The 19,440-nt window shown below is 36.1% G+C and overlaps 1 protein-coding gene across 1 annotated transcript; it reads right to left on the bottom strand.

Annotated features, from left to right (window-relative positions):
• Window positions 1-896: 896 nt before the first annotated feature.
• On the bottom strand, window positions 897-16,320 carry LOC114888395 (voltage-dependent calcium channel subunit alpha-2/delta-1-like). Its single transcript, XM_029210562.1, has 13 exons — window positions 16,252-16,320; window positions 15,094-15,156; window positions 14,306-14,409; window positions 13,306-13,392; window positions 10,392-10,459; window positions 9,971-10,009; window positions 7,912-7,983; window positions 6,897-7,049; window positions 6,758-6,810; window positions 5,083-5,138; window positions 4,550-4,679; window positions 2,230-2,339; window positions 897-1,102 (listed from the first exon to the last, which is right to left on the bottom strand). Exons 4-13 carry the CDS (start codon window positions 13,358-13,360, stop codon window positions 990-992), a joined length of 849 nt encoding a protein of 282 aa, XP_029066395.1. The 5' UTR covers window positions 13,361-13,392; window positions 14,306-14,409; window positions 15,094-15,156; window positions 16,252-16,320; the 3' UTR covers window positions 897-989.
• Window positions 16,321-19,440: the final 3,120 nt, after the last annotated feature.

Raw genomic sequence — 19,440 nt, 5'->3', positions numbered from 1 at the left:
TTTTTTGGAACAAATGTGGCTATGTGTATTTGAGTAAATAAGTACATGTTAGGCAAATCTGTTCTAAATAAACAACCACCTCTAGAAATGCACATTAATCGATAAATGATCTGACATGTTTTTAGAATAAACAGTTCGCCAGATGATAACGCTTTATGTTTGCAAGCCACTTTATGCAAAGAGACATGACAGATTGGAGAACTGAGAAATATTATTTTTAAAATTTTAGTTTTTTATAAGTGGTGAGAAATTTTTATATGGGCTTTATGCTTGAGAGTAAAGCTTCTTAAAAATTAAAATAATTTGAAAAAGCATAAAGCTGCTTCTATACACAGGAAGTCCAAATAGTGTTTATGAGAGAAGGACAGCTGACCTATAGGAAAAGTAGTAGTCATCTTAAATAACATACATTAAATATGCTTTGTAAAATTATACCAACTTAACCCTGTGTTATTGACCTGGCCAGGTTTCAAACAATATAAAAAGTAATACAATTAAGAGAAATAATACAAACCTAACAGGTGGCAGAATTAGAAACCATGTAAAGTACAATTACAAACTAAGGGGATGATAGTGATTTAACAGGTTTTTAAATACACCGAATGAAGACTAAACACAGAAAATGTTATAATAAAAATAACTTATATCTTCAGGATTGGAATATAAATGAAGGTGGGCAACTCATATACCATTTGTAATGTTTACTGTCAGTTACTGGTCATTAGAAAGTTTTAAAATCATCAGATTTGTGATCTTGGATTATTAGTAAATTGGTCGGCATTGTGTTTGAAAGTACAATTTCTGTGGAAAGGACAGAAGAGGCAACTGTTAAGCTTATGCTAACCATGAAAAATACTGAAATAAAAAATCTATATACCAGCAAGTATGTCATGTTAATGAGAAACACTATGGTTATGGTTAAGACATTACACTGGAGTTAAAACTACAATTTGTCTCCTTAAATTATTGTGACCATTGAGTTATATATTTTAATACAGCAAATGTTTGGTCTTACTTACCAAGGCATTGTTATCAAAGCAGACATCAGGTCCTTTTCGGTATCTGGGTTGCTTCACCATATCACAAGGATCTGGACCATCAGCTAAAGAAACTTGTTAAGGAATATGAAGTTACTTTTTATTTTTTACACAATTAAAAAAATACAATGCAACACGCTTATTTCTCAAAGCAAGCCAGAGAAACCGATGCCATTATTCTGGCCCCACACAACCAGTTCAAGTACTATGGGATTTAAAGTACTGAGCTGCCACAAATTTTCTCCTGCCTAGGGCCTGTGTGAAGAGATCAACGCTTTACACAGCATGGTCGCTGGCACAGAGGAAGTACTCAGTAAATATTTGTACAATACAAGTGGATGAAATGTGCAAATGACGTAGCATATAAGACAGGGTCATACACGTAAGACCATAAGGGAGGGCCTGGGTGCCTCCTATTTAGCAAGACAGAAATAGAAACTAATTCCTAGTAATAAACATCAGTTCCAAACATAGGTGAGGACTATTTTTTTTTCCAGAAACAGCAAAAACTACAGGCAGTCTACCGAACCTCTGCCTGCAATGCTTCAATCGTCATTTCACTGTCTTTTAGCATATTTACTACCCGAAGTCTTTTTAGCATTACTGCCATGGCAGTTCTGGCATACAACAGGATTTACCTTCTTTTTTTAAGGCTGAATAATATTCCATTGTAGGTATAGACCACATTCAACTCCATTTTTGATTACTGGCTGTTGACAGCTTTCAAGCCACAACAATCCCTTTTCCCTTCTGTCCCACACCTGGGCGAGCTGACAGGAAAGACTGAGTGTCCCCTCCTTTGGCACTGCCTGGAAGTTTGGGCCAACAAGCCCCAGGCAGCACTGGCAAAAGCCCAGCATGGTCCCCAACCACCATAAAACCCCGAGCCAGGACTTCTCCCTGCTCTCTCTAGCCAGCCATTTTCAGGGCTACTTGGGAACCTGCACTGCTCTATCCACAAAGACTCACGGTACCAGTAGGAAGCCTTTCACATCCTCTTGGTGCAGGTATAGCATCATCAGTCTTGACATCCAAATGAAATTTTGTGTGGAGGGTCCACTCTGCCTCTGTGAGGTGATCTCAGCACTCTGTGGTAGTTCTCTCTTTCTGGGCACGAACAACGTGACGAGGTTAAAAATGCACAGCTTTAAGATGGGTTTCCATTCCAAACCTCTCCAATGTCAAAGGATACAAGTCTGTTCTGCTTGTATGAGCAATCGCGTGTCACAGGGACAAGTCCCTTTGCTCTCAACCATTATGAATATTAAGTTGGTGTTCATAAGTTTTTCTACGTGGAAGATTCTGTAAAATATTTTTAAAAATCAGAAAAAATTATCATGAGAAAATAGATTTCAAAGATTTTTACACATTAAAATGAAAGAAAATAGGACCTTTGAAACAAAGCATCACCTACACGAACAGTAACACTGAATGATTTTAGAAGAGAAAGATTACCATGTTTGATTAACATGGACATGCTATCTGTCAAATGAATACTAAAAAAATTCCAACAGATGTTTTAAGTGTGACCTTTGTTTCTTAAATGATAGTCCTCAATGCAAAATAAACACCATCTAGTTGTTTCATTTTACATATTTAGGGAATTGTGGTATCTATCACTGAAAATGTGCCCAAGTTGCCTTATTTTACAGTAAAGGAAAGTAGGAGCACAAAAATGGGCTCAGCATTTCCCCAAGTCATGGCAGACTGAAGTCTGGATCAGCGCTGTTCAACCAACTTTCTGTGAAGACAGCAACGTCTTCCGCTTTAACCAGCATGGTAAACAACTGCCACATGAGGCTATTGAGCACCTGAAATGGTGACTAGCGTGACTGAGGCACAGAACTGTAATATTAATTAATGCCATTGATGATTAAAATTGCCACCTGTGGCTGGTCACTACTGAGTTGGGACAACACAGGCATAGACAGAATTATGGGCTTTGAATTCCATGCAGTGTTTATTTCCACATCTTAAGCTGCTTCTACCTTCCACAATAAAAATGTAGATCTGTCATTAAAGAGTAATTTATTTTTCAAAGAATGGGATTTTTTTTTTAACCTATTGAAGGTGGGACACAGCATAAAGTTACACAGCGCAAATGTAAGCATGATTTAACTTAATATCTTATAACGATCTTTACAGTTTAACTTAGTATTTTTTTTTTTTTTTGCGATATGCGGGCCTCTCACTGTTGTGGCCTCTCCCGCTGTGGAGCACAGGCTCTGGACGCGCAGGCTCAGCGGCCATGGCTCACGGGCCCAGCCGCTCCGCGGCACGTGGGATCTTCCCAGACCGGGGCACGAACCCGTGTCCCCTACATCGGCAGGCGGACTCTCAACCACTGCACCACCAGGGAAGCCCCTAACTTAGTCATTTTTTAAAGTACATATTGCTGTTACTGAACATCAGTCAATGAAAGCCCAAAGACTCTAAACTCTTTCTGATGTACCCATTAAACATGCCACAGTTCTGTTTCCTGAAGGTGATGTCCTGATATACTAATCTCGAAACAAGACGGTATGCTTTTTTCTGAGTACATGCCTTACTCTGCCCCTTTCCTCTTCCTCCTCCTAGGATATACAGGTTTAATAAAGTAAGTCATAAAATCATACTAACCATGTCTATTAAAAACCTGTGCTAGTTTCAGTTAACCCCCTCCTGAAAATATATATATTTTTAACTGTTACAGACTTCTTTTCCAAATCGCCTAGCAACTACCTATTCCATCCCTGTCAGCTGCTCAGATTACCTCACCTCCTCATCTTTCCTCTTCTCTCTGTTAACATTTCTTCTAGAACAAGCTGTCCTCAGCTACTGAAAACAAAGTGTCCCAACTCCGTGCCTTTCTGCTCCGTTCTCAGGGATCCTGTGACATGGATTATCCCTTTCCTTTCAAAACTTCAAAAATCTCCCATCTTGCCTTTCTCTCTCTCATTACAACAAAATTAAACCTCTCCATCTCTTCCAAAATGTTTTCAAGATGTTTTATGGGCGGTGATGACTAACATTAAGCTTGATTTTAGGAAATGATATGTTCTCCTAGTTCTTTCAGTTTCAACTCAAAGATACATTCAATTCTAAATTTAAGTGAAGACTACAAGTAAAACTTACTAGCCAAGAATATTTTTGTTAACCTGTTTAGTAAATATAATTAATTCTAATCTTATCAGAGAAAATAATCTCTGAAACTATCTTGACATTAGAAAAATTTTAATATGGATTCTTCGAGACAAAATATAATACAATCAAGTTACTCTATGCTCTGCCTAAAAGTGGGTATAATTTTTTTGATCACGTAATTATTACTGTTGAAGGGATTACAACTTATCAGAGTTAGAATTAATTTTAAAAACTTTCAGAGAAACTGAAGAGCTCTGATTATTTTCAAAGCAGTTATTCAGATCTCTCGCACTCAAAAGACAACCTCCGTTATTTTCTGTGACGATTATAAAAGTGAATACAATTTCTTAGTCAAACAGGACTAGTCCAGAAATGAAGAAACAAATTACCTGGAACAGTTTCCACAGTCTAATACACCGCTGAATGATTTACTATCGTTATCGAAGAAATACTGGGTTTGTTCGGTAATGCAGCTCTGCTTTGATAGAGAGGCTGTGAAGTCGTCATCTTCCATCTCAACTGTGGGGAAAATAAAGACCATCACCATGAGAGGACACTTCAGTCGGTCTCCCAGAGCTTTCATTTCTCACAGAGCAAAACAAATGTATGAGGGCAGGCACCTCAACTGGCTTGTTTACTCCGTGTGGCGTAGTGGCAGCCCTTAAAGATGCCCAATAACTATCAGTAGAATAAATGAATTTGAATACATTTGAGTTTGAATACAGCTGCAAAACAGAGGCCAATGTGACCTAGGAATGTTTCTAAGGCAGTAGGAAAGTTCTGACAAAGAGATTTCAGCCTACAAAAGTGTTAAATGGACGATCTCTCTCTCTCTCACACACACGCACTTTCTGAGTTTTGAACTCGGAGCATCCAAAAAGAAAATGTTAATTATTATGACAGTATCTGAGCATTTACATACCTGCCTCAAGAAGTCGTGGAAAGGTCAAACTCAAGAGAAACTGCTGTAGAATAGACCTGAATTTTAAATATGAAAAAGTATTGATATTTTCCTTCATAAAATAACAAAAACCAGAGTATTTTCGGCATGTACACAAACACGTTTCTTTTTCATCTTTTTGGAAAAAGTTGAGAGTTTGCTAATAGAAAGTTGAGCATTTTTATATAAGTATTTCTTAAATTATGCAAGACATTGTCAATTCCATTCTGTAAAAGAAGTCATGAAGTCAGATGTGTTCAGGACCCAGTGAGGGACACATATGTGTCAAGACACCTAATACAAAATCAGAGCCAGGAGAAGTGATAACTCTAAGAGGGAGAATGTCATCATTCTGGTGCGTAGTTTTCACACTCAAGATTTTCTCCTTATTTTAGTTATTAAAGCTCTGTGGTAGGAAAAAACCCCTAAACAAAAATGACTTTGTACCGTGGGTTTACGAACTATTTACTTTACAATATAGAACATATTTGTAAATACATCATGTGGCATTCATGAAATAAAATATACATATTATATATAGGGCATATGGCATGCCCTATATATCAGTTTTACAATAAATGACAATTGAGCCAAATATTAGTAAAAACTCATCTGGAACTGAGTTTAGTTAAAACAAAAGTTGGGGGGGAGGTTGAGGAGGGGGAAGGTTCTGGCCAGAAAATAGCATAAAGACAATCAAGTATTTCACGATGACTACGAGCTTCAGAAAACCTATGTAAATTCATATACAAATGTCATTGTCAGAACAGAAAGCACTCTTTTTCACAATTTTTTAAAGAATAAATTGGATTTTTAATCTAACATCTTTGCTATTTTAATAAAATGGCATAATCGTTTAATTTTCGCTGGGAAAGCCACAACATCAAGTGAACGTTATAGATTAATATACATGGAATAAAACTTATACAATACAGTAGGGTAATGATACGAGAGAGAGAGAGAGAGGGAGGGAGGGAGGGAGGGAGGGAGAGAATGGACCCAGACACAACAGGAGGATTAGTTACTTGACTGATCAGACCCAAACAATGACAAATTTGATCTTCCAGACTTTCCACAGTGCCTCAATAAGCGGTTTAAATGTCTTCTTTTCATAGATGGCAGGATATAGGTAAGAGGGGAAGGAGGGAGGAAGGGTAGAACCAGTGAAAAGAATTAGATCCATTTCAGGAACATGATGCTTCTAAAATGATGCCAGCCTTTGTAAGAAAAGTGAAGAGGTAGAAAGATAAGTCATCATGTCATGAATTTGATGGATGAAGACATTTAACTTGCATAATGAAGGCAATAAATAGTAACTTTTTATAGATCAATATGCCTAAAATGTAAGGACTGAGTATAATATAAACAAAAACTACAAATGAAAAGAGTTTCAACAGATCCAAAGGTAAAAGAAGCCCCTGAAAAGGCTGAAGTGTGCCTGAGCATAATACTGTATTCATATAAAAAGCTGAATAACTGTAACGGTTTTACAGTGATCATTAAGAAAAAATACTTATGAATATTACCAATATGTGCTGTAGGAAATGAAAAAACAAGTTCCCATAATAATTATCTACATGTCCATCTTTCCATCACATTCTTTACTATTTCACAACAGTTTTCTCTCAATACCAATAAAACTACAATTTTGACTTACCAGGCAGCAGCAGTGGCCCACCAGCCAATGTGTAATATGTCTGCTATTGATGGCTATAAAATAGAATAAAAAAGTATTACGTTAATCTACACTGAGTGTCCCTCTGAGAGAATGGAAGGGTGAGTTGCATATTACTGACCACGTATGCTGAGCGATGCCCTGCTCCTTGCTTTGGTGCAGCTCCAGGCTCACACACTGACTGATAATCATAAGATTTATTATAAGCATAAACTGATATATTAACCAGGTGTCTCATCAAACTTGGATCAATCTCTCCAAAAAATCTTCCAATCTGGTACAGAAAAAAATAATAAAGTGTCAAATGTAAGCCAAATATTAACACCTGAACCAGTACAAACAAAAGAAATGATACAAAGAAACAGAACTAAAACTATTGAGGAGCTTGAAAACAAAAGCAAGTAATAAACCAGTATATGATACTCTGAAAGAACTCCAGTGAGATTAGGTATTCTCATTTCTGAATGGCTCCCTGTGCTATTTGGAAGGAATGGACAGTTTACTAAGCCTTAAGTCACAATCCAATAAGAGAAATGGTGAAACTAGAAAAAGAAACTTGTAGGGACTGTGCTGAACTGGAGTGAGTCCCATCTATAGGGACAACCTGTAGCTCGCCGATTCCAACCCATAAATATTGTAATTTAGGAAAACTGTCCAGTATTGAGAGATCTTTTTTGTTTGTTTTTTAAAGAGAAGCCAGATATACAGATTCAGAAATGAAATTAGTTGGCAATTAATTCTACTTTGTTTAAAATCCTGTGTAAACCAAAGAGCCTAACTTGCCAATTTCCAAATTTCAGGTTAGAATTTTCATCTGTTTCAAACCAGCTATGTATTAGGACTGCCATTATCAACTGATTAATATGTGAAAATTTTCTAAATTTCTGAGAGATCAAAAATAAAAAGTTCATATGATGTTAAAATCCTTAGCTCTATATTTTAATGGTAACCGTACCAGAAAGTAAACTCAGCTAACAAATATAAGGAAAACTAGTTTTAGGATGCATTTCTTAATGCTTTATATTTACATTAAGAACTTCAATTATCAATTTTTATAGTGGTGTGAAGGGGTTTTGTAATGTTGATCAGGGAAACACACTTTGGAAACCCTACTCCTTGCCACTTTAGGTACATACCTGGTTAGTGTAATCATCATGATTTGCCATCAAAAGAAACCCACCGTCATCTAGAATCACACAATCCATTACCTAGCAAAACAAAAATAACAGTTAATACACTTTTTTAGGAAGGTTAGGTTACATAATCATTACTCCATTATATAGATGATTATAACAATAAAAATAGGAGAAAAACTTAGATAACTGTATCTTCTCTTGAACATATATGCTCAGGAGATTCTGATGAAATAAATTAAGGGCATGCATATAGATTGCTGTCAAACCATCAAGGCTTGAAATTCCACCACGATCCGTCTAGTTAAAATAGTCAACTCAGGGACTTCCCTGGTGGTGCAGTGGTTAAGAATCACCCGCCAATGCAGGGGAAAACGGGTTTGAGCCCTGGTCCGGGAAGATCCGACATGCCGCGGAGCAACTAAGCCACAACTACTGAGCCCACACGCCGCAACTACTGAAGCCCGCACACGTAGAGCCTGTGTTCCGCAACAAGAGAAGCCACTGCACCACAATGAAGAGTAGCCCCTGCTTGCTGCAACTAAAGAAAGCCCGCGTGCAGCAATGAAGACCCAACGTAGACCAAAAAAAAAAAAAGTCAACTCAGTCTGAACGAAAACATAAGAACAAATTAGAAGTAATCTTTTCACCACCCCACTGTCATCTAAATGAACCAGGAAATTGGATAAACCAAAACATTTAATAATGTACAATTATTATTTTAAACACATACTTAAGATTTTGACAAGAAAGACATTAAGAAAAATCCATTTGGGGCAATATTCATCACACGCTTAAAAATAAAGAGCAGCAGCATGAGGTTATTTCTAACTATTTTATACTAAAAATATTTGATTGGATAATCTCAGATGTAAAAGCAGGAAACAAGGCAAAAAAAATGCCTCTGACAGAGGAAAAATAATCATATATCCTAAAGTATTCCCATCCAGTTTAAATTATGTTTAAATGCATGAATCAATTTAATAATTTTTATTGTATAAAATCACAAAAACATTGTTTTCAGATTTGGGGACGTAATGCACTCTATTTTTCTAACATGAAAGGAGCTTGCTAAAACCTTTGCTCTAAAAACAGCTGATACATAGTATATGTAAAATGAATGTTACAACAATAATTAAAATTACTGGCTTATGATTTCACAAGACTAGGAGTGAATAAAATGATATGAAACCCCTGCTTCCTTTGGAAATATATAGACATACATAAGAGGACTGAAAGAAAATAGTGGAATTTGTCATTCTTATTCATTATATGAATAATTTATCTAGTACCATTCTTTTTTTTTTTTTTTTTTTTTTTTTTTTGCGGTACGCAGGCCTCTCACTGTTGTGGCCTCTCCCGTTGCGGAGCACAGGCTCCCGAAGCGCAGGCTCAGCGGCCGTGGCTCACGGGCCCGGCCCAGCCGCTCCGCGGCATGTGGGATCTTCCCAGACCGGGGCACGAACCCGTGTCCCCTGCATCAGTAGGCGGACTCTCAACCACTGTGCCACCAGGGAAGCCCTCTCGTACCATTCTTACAGCATCTTACAGCTTGGAACAAAGCAAGTTGACATTTGCTTTTTCAATTTCTCAAACAGAAATGGAAGTAATAGAAGACAATGTAAAATCCAATCCAGGCAAGTAAAACTATGTAATACCAAGGTTTAGTTAAAAAACCTTTCTCACCACTATAAACACAGTGTGAAAAATTCAGATAAAGTGCAAAAGATGAGGGAAGATTGCACTGATAACCAATAAATATGCTTCAGTTTAGAAACTCTGGTCAGAAAGTACAAAAGAATCTAACACAATTGAGACTGAAGCGAATACAGTCTATGTTGATATGGCTTTTTAATGAATATTTAAAAATGCTTCTAATGTTTAAGGTTAGGAATTAAAAGCATATAATTCAAATTCTTATCTATGAATTAGTTCACAATCCCATACAATATTTTTTTAGCATTTGACTAAACCTTCCTGCATCTTTCTTTATCATTAGAGTCTTAGGAAGAGTAACACAAAAAATTGTACTTAAAAATTCCCTTTTAAAGAGTTTTCTTACATCACTGTTTCTTTTACAGTCACAAACTGGACCAGCACACTGAAAGACAGAAATACAGTTATCACCTCATATTATCTTTCTAGTTGGATTTTAATTATATCATTTTAATTATTACCATATTGTAATTAGAAATTTTATAACAATTAGTATAAAAGATTAAACAATAGTCTAGTCAATAGCTTTATCTTTACAAATTAGAAAATATCAGCCAATAAATATTTAAGCTAACATTTTAAATTATAATACTGAAATATTTTCCTATTATTTATTAGTTGACTAAACAAAAAATTCTTTGAAAAAATGGTAATTCATAATTCTGCTTCAATGTAGTAGCATCGAAAATTTATTTTGTCACTGTATAAGACTTTGCTTTCTAAGATCAGTAAATGTAGCCTAAGAATTTTTTAAAAAGTTATCTTACCGGATCCCTGATTGATGTTTTGGTGAAATTCTCTATCCAGGAATTTATATCAATTTTAATTCCAACAACTGAAACAATCATGTAAAGAAAAATTGACACATACATTTAAAAAATGTAGCTATAATTCTCATTTATCTTTCCTCTCACATTTAAAAATTCCTGAGCAGGCAAATGTAAGTTTCTTAAGATAAAAAAACAAATCTGTTTAATTGCAGATATACATTGAAAAGCTGATTCAAATTCATTTAAAAGGTGGCAAATTTAATTAGCTACAATATAATTTCTAGGGTATGATAATTTAATTTATATTCAATTTAATGCTATTTTATAATGTTTATTACAGACATATATTTCTTGGGGTTTTCAATAAAAAGTAATGCTAATAGCTCTTAAAGTGTTATATAAACTTCGTTTATACACACATTTATTTACTATAACCTGGTTAATTAACTAATAAAGGAGGCTTAAAAAAAGGAGTGTCAGGAATAGCTTTATAAATATGAGGTCATTCAAGGTGGTGGGTTTTAAGAGGCTTCCCTAACCTGACCAGTGCATGCAGTAGGTGCTTAAGAAATGTTTGCTGAGAATATACAATGGAGAAAAGACAGTCTCTTCAATAAGTGGTGCTGGGAAAACTGGACAGCTACATGTAAAAGAATGAAATTAGAACACTCCCTAACAAACACCATACACAAAAATAAACTCAAAATGGATTAAAGGGCTAAATGTAAGGCCAGACACTATCAAACTCTTAGAGGAAAACATAGGCAGAACACCCTATGACATAAATCACAGCAAGATCCTTTTTGACCCACCTCCTAGAGAAAGGGAAATAAAAACAAAAATAAACAAATGGGACCTAATGAAACTTAAAAGCTTTTGCACAGCAAAGGAAACCATAAACAAGATGAAAAGACAACCCTCAGAATGGGAGAAAATATTTGCAAACGAAGCAACTGACAAAGGATTAATCTCCAAAATATACAAGCAGCACATGCAGCTCAGTATCAAAAAAAACAAACAACCCAGTCCAAAAATGGGCAGAAGACCTAAACAGACATTTCTCCAAAGAAGATAATACAGATTGCCAACAAACACATGAAAGGGTGCTCAACATCACTAATCATTACAGAAATGCAAATCAAAACTACATGAGGTATATCACCTCACACTGGTCAGAATGGCCATCATCAAAAAATCTAGAAACAATAAATGCTGGAGAGGGTGTGGAGAAAAGGGAACCCTCTTGCACTGTTGGTGGGAATGTAAATTGATACAGCCACTATGGAGAACAGTATGGAAGTTCCTTAAGAAACTAAAAATAGAACTACCACACGACCCAGCAATCCCACTACTGGGCATATACCCTGAGAAAACCATAATTCAAAAAGAGTCATGTACCACAATGCTCACTGCAGCTCTATTTACAATAGCCAGGACATGGAAACAACCTATGTGTCCACAGACAGATGAATGGATAAAGAAGATGTGGCACATATATACAATGGAATATTACTCAGCCATAAAAAGGAACGAAATTGAGTTATTTGGAGTGAGGTGGATGGACCTAGAGACTGTCATACAGAGTGAAGTAAGTCAGAAAGAGAAAAACAAATACCATATGCTAACACATATATATGGAATCTAAAAAAAATTAAAAAGGTTCTGAAGAACCTAGGGGCAGGACAGGAATAAAGATGCAGATGTAGAGACTGGACTTGAGGACATGGGGAGGGGGAAGGGTAAGCTGGGACGAAGTGAGAGAGCGGCATGGATGTATATATACTACCAAATGTAAAATAGCTAGTGGGAAGCCACCGCATAGCACAGGGAGATCAGCTTGGTGCTTTGTGACCACCTAGAGGGGTGGGAAAAGGAGGGTGGGAGGGAGACGCAAAAGGGAGGAGACATGGGGATATATGTACATGTATAGCTGATTCACTTTGTTATACAGCAGAAACTAACACATCATTGTAAAGCATTATACTCCGATAAAGATGTTAAAAAAATTTAAAAAACACAAAAGAAGAAATGCTTGCTGAAGTGTGGATAAATGAGTGGATGAGTAGGTAGGTGAGTAGGTGGCACGTGAATGAGTGAAGGAGAGAATACGATTGAATGAGTAAATGAGCAATTGAGAGAATGAAGGAAGGAGTGAATGAGTTGCTGAGTGAATAATGGAGTGAATGTATGCAGTTCAACCACTGGGGGGTGAAATTGCCCTCAAGAGCAGACAGGAGTTTATCTACCTTCTCAATCTGGCCTATTTTTTCTAAAATTCAAACAATACTGAATTATACTTTTTTTTTTTTTAACTTTTACTGCATCTGTTCATTCCAGCCCACTTCTAATTCCCACTGATGCTTAGTTTTATGAACTTTTTCATTTGCTTGATTTCTTTTACCAAAAGACTCATTATTCTATATATTTTATTGTAAGGTTTTTAAAAAATAGATCCCTACCTAATTCTTTTTAACAGATACATAGTATAGATATGCCACAATTTATCTTTTCCCCCAATGATGGAAACTTAACTTTTCATGTTTAAATTATTACAAATATTCACATCCTTGCCCATATCTACTTTTGTATATTTGAAATACTTTATAGGATAGACTTCTGAGTGGAATTGCTGGATCAATCCAGCAATTAGAATTTTGATATACAACACGAAACTGACTCCCTAAATTTATGTCAAGAGTGTTTAAACATACACACTTCTTTGAAAACTCAACTCTTATTTTATCCCCAATCTCATATGTAACTAATTGTGTTTCATTTTATTTTTCAAATTTGACTTTATTTTCGTTGAAGCTTTCTGATAGCCTTCCTGATAATCAGTGCCAGTTGATAATATAAACAGTAGGTCACATTTAATTTTGGTTGTGTGTATGTGTACAATATATGTGCTTACCTGCAGGTTTAAGAAGTTTTCCTTGGATGTATATTTCTACAGCTTTGCTTACCATAATGCCTGATTCATAAGCACCAGGTCCACTTTCTAAAAAAAAAAAAAAAAAAAAAAAAAAAAAGGAAAAATAGACCTATCTAGATAAATCAAATAATATTACATTTCTTTTAATAGGTACAGGTGGATACTGTTTTACTTAAATGTTCTAGCATAAATATGTTATCAAGAAGTGGTCTCCTCTTCCCTTTCCTTCCATTTTATAGCAGGCTAATTAGAGTGTCCAGGAATTGGTTTGCATGAAGTGACTTTGGAATGAGAATTACTCAGCTTGGCTGCATCACTCTCACAATAAAGGATGCACACCAAATCCCTGCTTTGACACTTACTACAATATTGGGGAGGCTGCTGAAGTAAAGCAGAAAGATTGACCTTAGATTCACAAAACTGCTGTAAAACTGTAAAAGATACATATTCCTGGAAAAACTGAAATTCTCTGAACTTCAGTTTCCCCATTTGTGAAAATGGTGATGGTAGAACCAACCCCCAGAAAGGATGAAGGATTAAATTAGAAAGTTTTAGGGAAAGAACCCAGTAAAGTATTTTAAAATATAGGCTATTAGTAATTTTTATAAATGTTATGCAACTAATACCGATTGAAGAGCAAACTGATTAATTACATTTTTAAAATTCATTAAACATTCTTAAATATATTTGCAGTTTGTGAAATGAGGGATGATCTATATGTGTTTCAATGTATTATGCATGCCTGTAGATATGCTGTCTTTACATTACTGGGTGGCTGATTTCTTGTAGATGCATTTTACTTCCTCAACTAAATGGATGCTTCTGTCCTTCCAATGTCGTGCACATGGTATATGCTTAATGATGACTATTCTGAGCAAATAATATAAAATATATTGTTTGTGTGGGGGGAAGCAGGTAGTAGCAATAATTTATTTTTAAAAAAGGAATTGAGATGGCTGAATTCTAAAGCAATACTTACTGTTAAAGTACGGAGCAGTGAAAACATAGTTATCGTTATCAAGACTTCTTTTATAAAAACTGTCCTCATATGTTTCTGGGTTTTCTTGCCAATTTTCTCCAGCCCTAAGGAGGAAATGGGTCATCATTTTTATTCTTTAATCTACTCAATAACTTACTTTTCCCTTTGTGGACACCACTAAACTTTACAGATATGTCTGTATCTCAGGTATGTCTAAGGAAGTTAGTGGTAATTGATGGTGTAAATGACATTCACTACTAAGCAACAGATCTGCTTAGAATTAAACTAAGGAGCAGAAAAAGCTGACGTCTAGTTTTACTCTGCCATTTACTAGCCAGCTTATTATAGACAAGTCAGTTAATAGGTCAATTAATATTAATGAGCCTACACAGCCCACTTTATGGACTCTTCTGAAGATAAACACAGATAAAATCCATAGAACAGTGAAAAAAAATGAAGTGCTATGCAAACATTGCCAATTGACATATATGTAATAACCATTATGTTCATTTAACCAGGTTAGCTTATGTCTATGAAGAGAGAAATCTCTCTGATAACCTCTTCAATGTTGTAATATATATGACAAGCAAAAACATCATTGAAGAATTATAATAGCATTTTTGAAAGAAATGGAGTATTTTAATAATTAAGTACTTCAGGTGAATTCCAATTTAACTACTAATAATGATCAGTTTCTCTGAAGAATGGCTTCCTTATACAGTAAGGTACAGATCCTTGGAGTAGTCCTTTGTAATCTAGTAATTTTTACAGATGCTATTTGAACTTACTCTTTGGGATAAACTCTGGTAATCCCACCATCAGTCACAACAAACCGTGCTTTCACTCCCTTGCTGGAACAGAAGACAAAAGAAGGAAATTTCATTCAACTTATTCTTTGTAAGGTGTTAGTTTAGGTGTTGGTGGTACAAAGAGAAACAGAATGAGTTCCTGAGATGAAGGAAGCCGAAGTAAATGTATCAATAGATGTAAACTATGTTTTAATAAAACATAGTTTTTAGATATTTCTTAAAATATCTAAGAAATAGTTAAAGGGAGGATGCTTAAGGAAGACATTTCATAAGAAATAATGAGATAGCTGCATGCTGAAGATGGAATGGGAGTTAACACAGATGACAGGAAGACATCACATGTAAAGAAAAGAGTACATGTAAGGGAAAGCTAGTGAAGAGTGGTAGTATTTGGTGTAATAAAAGCATAAGGCGTGAGGTGAGAAACAACAGGAGGAAAAGTTGCAAGTATAAGCTTCTGAAGAATGGTCAGCTCATGAGTGATCGTGAAATCCACGCTGGAGAGGCTGCTTCACCTTCACCCTGAAGTTAGGGCTCCGTTTTAAAAGTGAGACTCTGGAAAGTATGAGTTACATGGAGAACAGCCTGGGGCCTGTGGGCAGAGGAATTGGAAGCCCTAAAGGCGGAGACATCAGCTGCTGTGATTTCTTAGATATGGAAAACAATTAGAACCCTGAGTATGAGGCAGAGAGGAAAACATTTTTAGAAACAATATTTAGCACTTGGTGGTTGATTGGAAATGGGGCGGAGAAGAGACTGGAAACGAGAACCATCGTCAGATTTCTCCCTGTCTTGACTGCCTGTAGGGCAGGGCTATTAGAAAGCTAACTGAACATTCACTAGAAGCCCTAGTTTACCACCAACACTGAGACACACGCAAGCACACCTATTTAATTTGATCATTCACACTGTAGCATATACATGTGTAAAGCTGAGTAATGGTAGATGTTAGTCCTGACACACACCCACAACTGAAAATTCAAGTTGTCAACAACTGCAAAATGGTTTTCCTGGGAAACGGTTATTAAAGATAAATAATAAACTTTAAATTTGAGACTTATTTTCCAAAAATTTCCCAGAGAGAAGCTAAACTGAAATACAGAATATATATCTTTTATTAATAAGACAAACACTTACATGTTTTTCTGCTTACTCCAGTAATTCTGGACAAGTTCATTTGTAAAGCCGGCATCCAGCAAGACTCTATTAATCAAGTCCGTATTGCCTAACAGAGAAGGAAAGCCTCAATTACACCCATATAGTTTAATTAGGATAGTAATGAAACAAACATTTTCTATTTCCAGAAGCAATTTAGAGTGGATATTTCTATGAATTTAAAAATGTAACCTTATTAATTTTCTACATTTTTTATATTGTTCCTCTTCCAGTTTTCAGGATATGGACAAAATTAGAAGTGGAAAAACCAATTCTAAATTAGGCAAATTATTTTATAAATGCTATCAAAAAGATAAGGATTCCAAAGTATCATAATTTCACTGACGATTTTATGCCTAAATATAAAACTACATAATACATATAGGGTTTTCTTTGTTTTTTTGTTTTCTGTTTTGGGGCCAAGGAACAGAATAACTTATCACAGACCAGCACTGCTCCAAGACCGGCTTTTGGAATCTGCTGGTACTGATGAAAGAGCACAGGCTTCAGGCTGTCACTTCTGGAGTAACTGAAGAGAGTATTAGCCCAGGTTTGAAGGTAATGGAGGGAAGAGATGACGAGGACCAAGGGTCAATGAATACACTCTCTTAAACAAAAAATGTTGCCTTCTTCCCTTTCTCTTGGCTTCTCTGCTCTAAGCCCATAAAGCTCTGAAATAACCTACAAGTACCGACTGAAACTTCACACTTCTTATTTCATTTTATTCAGATATGGAATATATGGTCTTAGTTAATATTGTATTACCACAAGAGTTGGGGGTGGCATAGGCTAGAAAACATTTTAGTTCCTTTTAATTACTTTACCTCAATGTATCTTTCACTCAAGATTAAAGGATCAATTTAATCCATATTTTAGACTTCATTTCAATTCATTCTAGGAACTTTTATTACATTGTTTTAGAAACAATCACTATAAAAAATAATCCTTTTGGAAAGTGAGTGATATATTTTAATTCTTAAATCCTTTTAATTCTTAAATCCTTTTAGGTAAAACAAAAGAGACCATTGTTTTAATCTGTAATATAAATCAATGCTGCAAGTAATTTCATAGTTTGATTCATATTTTCATTATGCTCTAAGCCTAAAATCAATCTTGAAATCTGTCTCCTGCAGCTGGTTACACGCAATAGATTATTAGTATTAAGCTTTACCATTTTATACATTTACACTTTTCATTTTTACTTTAATTCAAAAATAAAGAAGAATATGAAGAAGACAACCACCCTACAGCATTCACATTTAGGTAGTTTAATAAATTAACTTAAACAATAGATGAGAATTGTAATTTTACTGATGGATTAAGTACTTTTATAAAGCAAAGTTAAACTTGTACCTCTTTAAAAAAAAACCATTTAGGACAGTTACATTTCAATCACTGATATCTACTTTTAGAGTTGGTTTTACAGATTATTGATAACATGAGGTAAAGTATGAGAAAAATCTATAACACTGTCACAGGAAAATAGAAATTATTTCATAGCTATTAACTCTTATAATAAAACATCTAGTAAATTCTCAATTTTTTATATAATCATCTCAAACATTTCCCACAGAATTATAGGGGAGGCAGAAAAAAGTTAATTGAAATGAAGGAGGAGACTGAAGAACATAAATAACACTATGGATATTAGCGCTATTTTACTAAAAGTATTTTCTTTAAACACTTGTACTTCTCTGAGACGAGACATCCAATTAAAGGAGTATTCAATAATCTTATTACTTCAGTTCTCTCTTGGAAATAAATAATAACATTGTAAAGGTTCTGCTCAGAACGAGCTCACACTGAGCAGAAAGTTTTGAAATCACGTGTGTTCAGGCATGATCAATGCAGACTTCACCCACCCATGACAGGCTTCCAGAGTGGCTCTTTCGAGCAACCGGCTAACTCGTCTTAGAGGTGCTCAGTAGTAATTTCTTATGAGATAAATATAAGTTTGAGAGACAGCTTTAAGAAGGGATTTTCTTTTTTTATAACTGAGGAAATGCTTTATTTAACCCTTCCTGATAGCAGGAGAAATAACTTTTAAGAAGAAAAGAAAAAGAGAGAAGAAGGACGAGGGAGAGCAGAAGGGAGAAGATGGAGGAAGGAGAAAGAGAACAAACAAGTCATTTATGTGTACTTTTATCTTCAAGTTATATTTACTAAGGTAATTTTTGCCAGGCAGTTGTTTTTCTCTCTTACTTCCTAAGTATACTGCCTTTTCTCCTGATTGTACTTTTTAATAAATAGGGTAATTTTAGGAAGAAAAAACAGTTAAGATTTTTAAATGTTTTAAGAGCCCAGAATCCACAAATCTTTATGAGGTTTCAGAGTATAAATGATGCAAATTTCTCTGAAAGACAAATAAAATTGTTAAAAACTAACTACTAAAATTTAGCCATTCTAACTTGATTTACTTCATAAAATGGTAAATTATAGATGCATATTTTTAAGATTAACGTTAACTGTGATCAAGATAAAACCCCAGGACGAGGGGAAGATGGCGTTAAGAGTAAGTCGAGGAGATCACCTTCCTCCCCACAGATACACCAGAAATACATCTACACGTGGAACAACTCCTACAGAACACCTACTGAACGCTGGCAGAAGACCTCAGACCTCCCAAAAGGCAAGAAACTCCCCATGTACCTGGGTAGGGCAAAAGAAAAAAGAATAAACAGAGACAAAAGGATAGCGACGGGACCTGCACCAGTGGGAGGGAGCCGTGAAGGAGGAAAGGCTTCCACACACTAGGAGCCCCTTCACGGGCGGAGACTGCGGGTGGCGGAGGGGGAAGCTTCGGAGCTGCGGAGGAGAGCGCAGCAACAGGGGTGCGGAGGGCAAAGCCGAGAGATTCGCGCACAGAGGATCGGTGCCGACCGGCACTCGCCAGCCCGAGAGGCTTGTCTGCTCACCTGCCGGGGCAGGCGGGGCTGGGAGCTGAGGCTTGGGCTTCTGTTGGAGCGCAGGGAGAGGACTGGCGGCGTGAACACAGCCTGAAGGGGGATAGTGCGCCACAGCTGGCCGGGAGGGAGTCCGGGGAAAAGTCTGGACCTGCCGAAGAGGCAAGAGACTTTTTCTTCCCTCTTTGTTTCCTGGTGCGCGAGGAAAGGGGATTAAGAACGCTGCTTAAAGGAGCTCCGGAGACAGGCGCAAGCCGCGGCTAAAAGC

Source organism: Monodon monoceros, unplaced genomic scaffold (assembly GCF_005190385.1).
Source record: "Monodon monoceros isolate NGI ecotype Baffin Bay Population unplaced genomic scaffold, NGI_Narwhal_1 Contig4815_ctg1, whole genome shotgun sequence".
In the NCBI taxonomy this organism is placed as follows: domain Eukaryota; kingdom Metazoa; phylum Chordata; class Mammalia; order Artiodactyla; family Monodontidae; genus Monodon; species Monodon monoceros.
This window is presented reverse-complemented; position numbering and strand designations above follow the sequence as displayed.

Excerpts from the sequence above, each read along its gene's own strand:
- LOC114888395 (XM_029210562.1), bottom strand. The coding sequence starts at position 13,360 with ATGGTAAGCAAAGCTGTAGAAATATACATCCAAGGAAAACTTCTTAAA. Across the intron at positions 7,984-9,970 it reads ACTGTAAAAGAAACAGTGAT|GTAATGGATTGTGTGATTCT; the intron begins GTAAGAAAACTC and ends TTGTTTTGCTAG. Across the intron at positions 1,103-2,229 it reads CATACAAGCAGAACAGACTT|CTGATGGTCCAGATCCTTGT; the intron begins GTATCCTTTGAC and ends AAGTTTCTTTAG.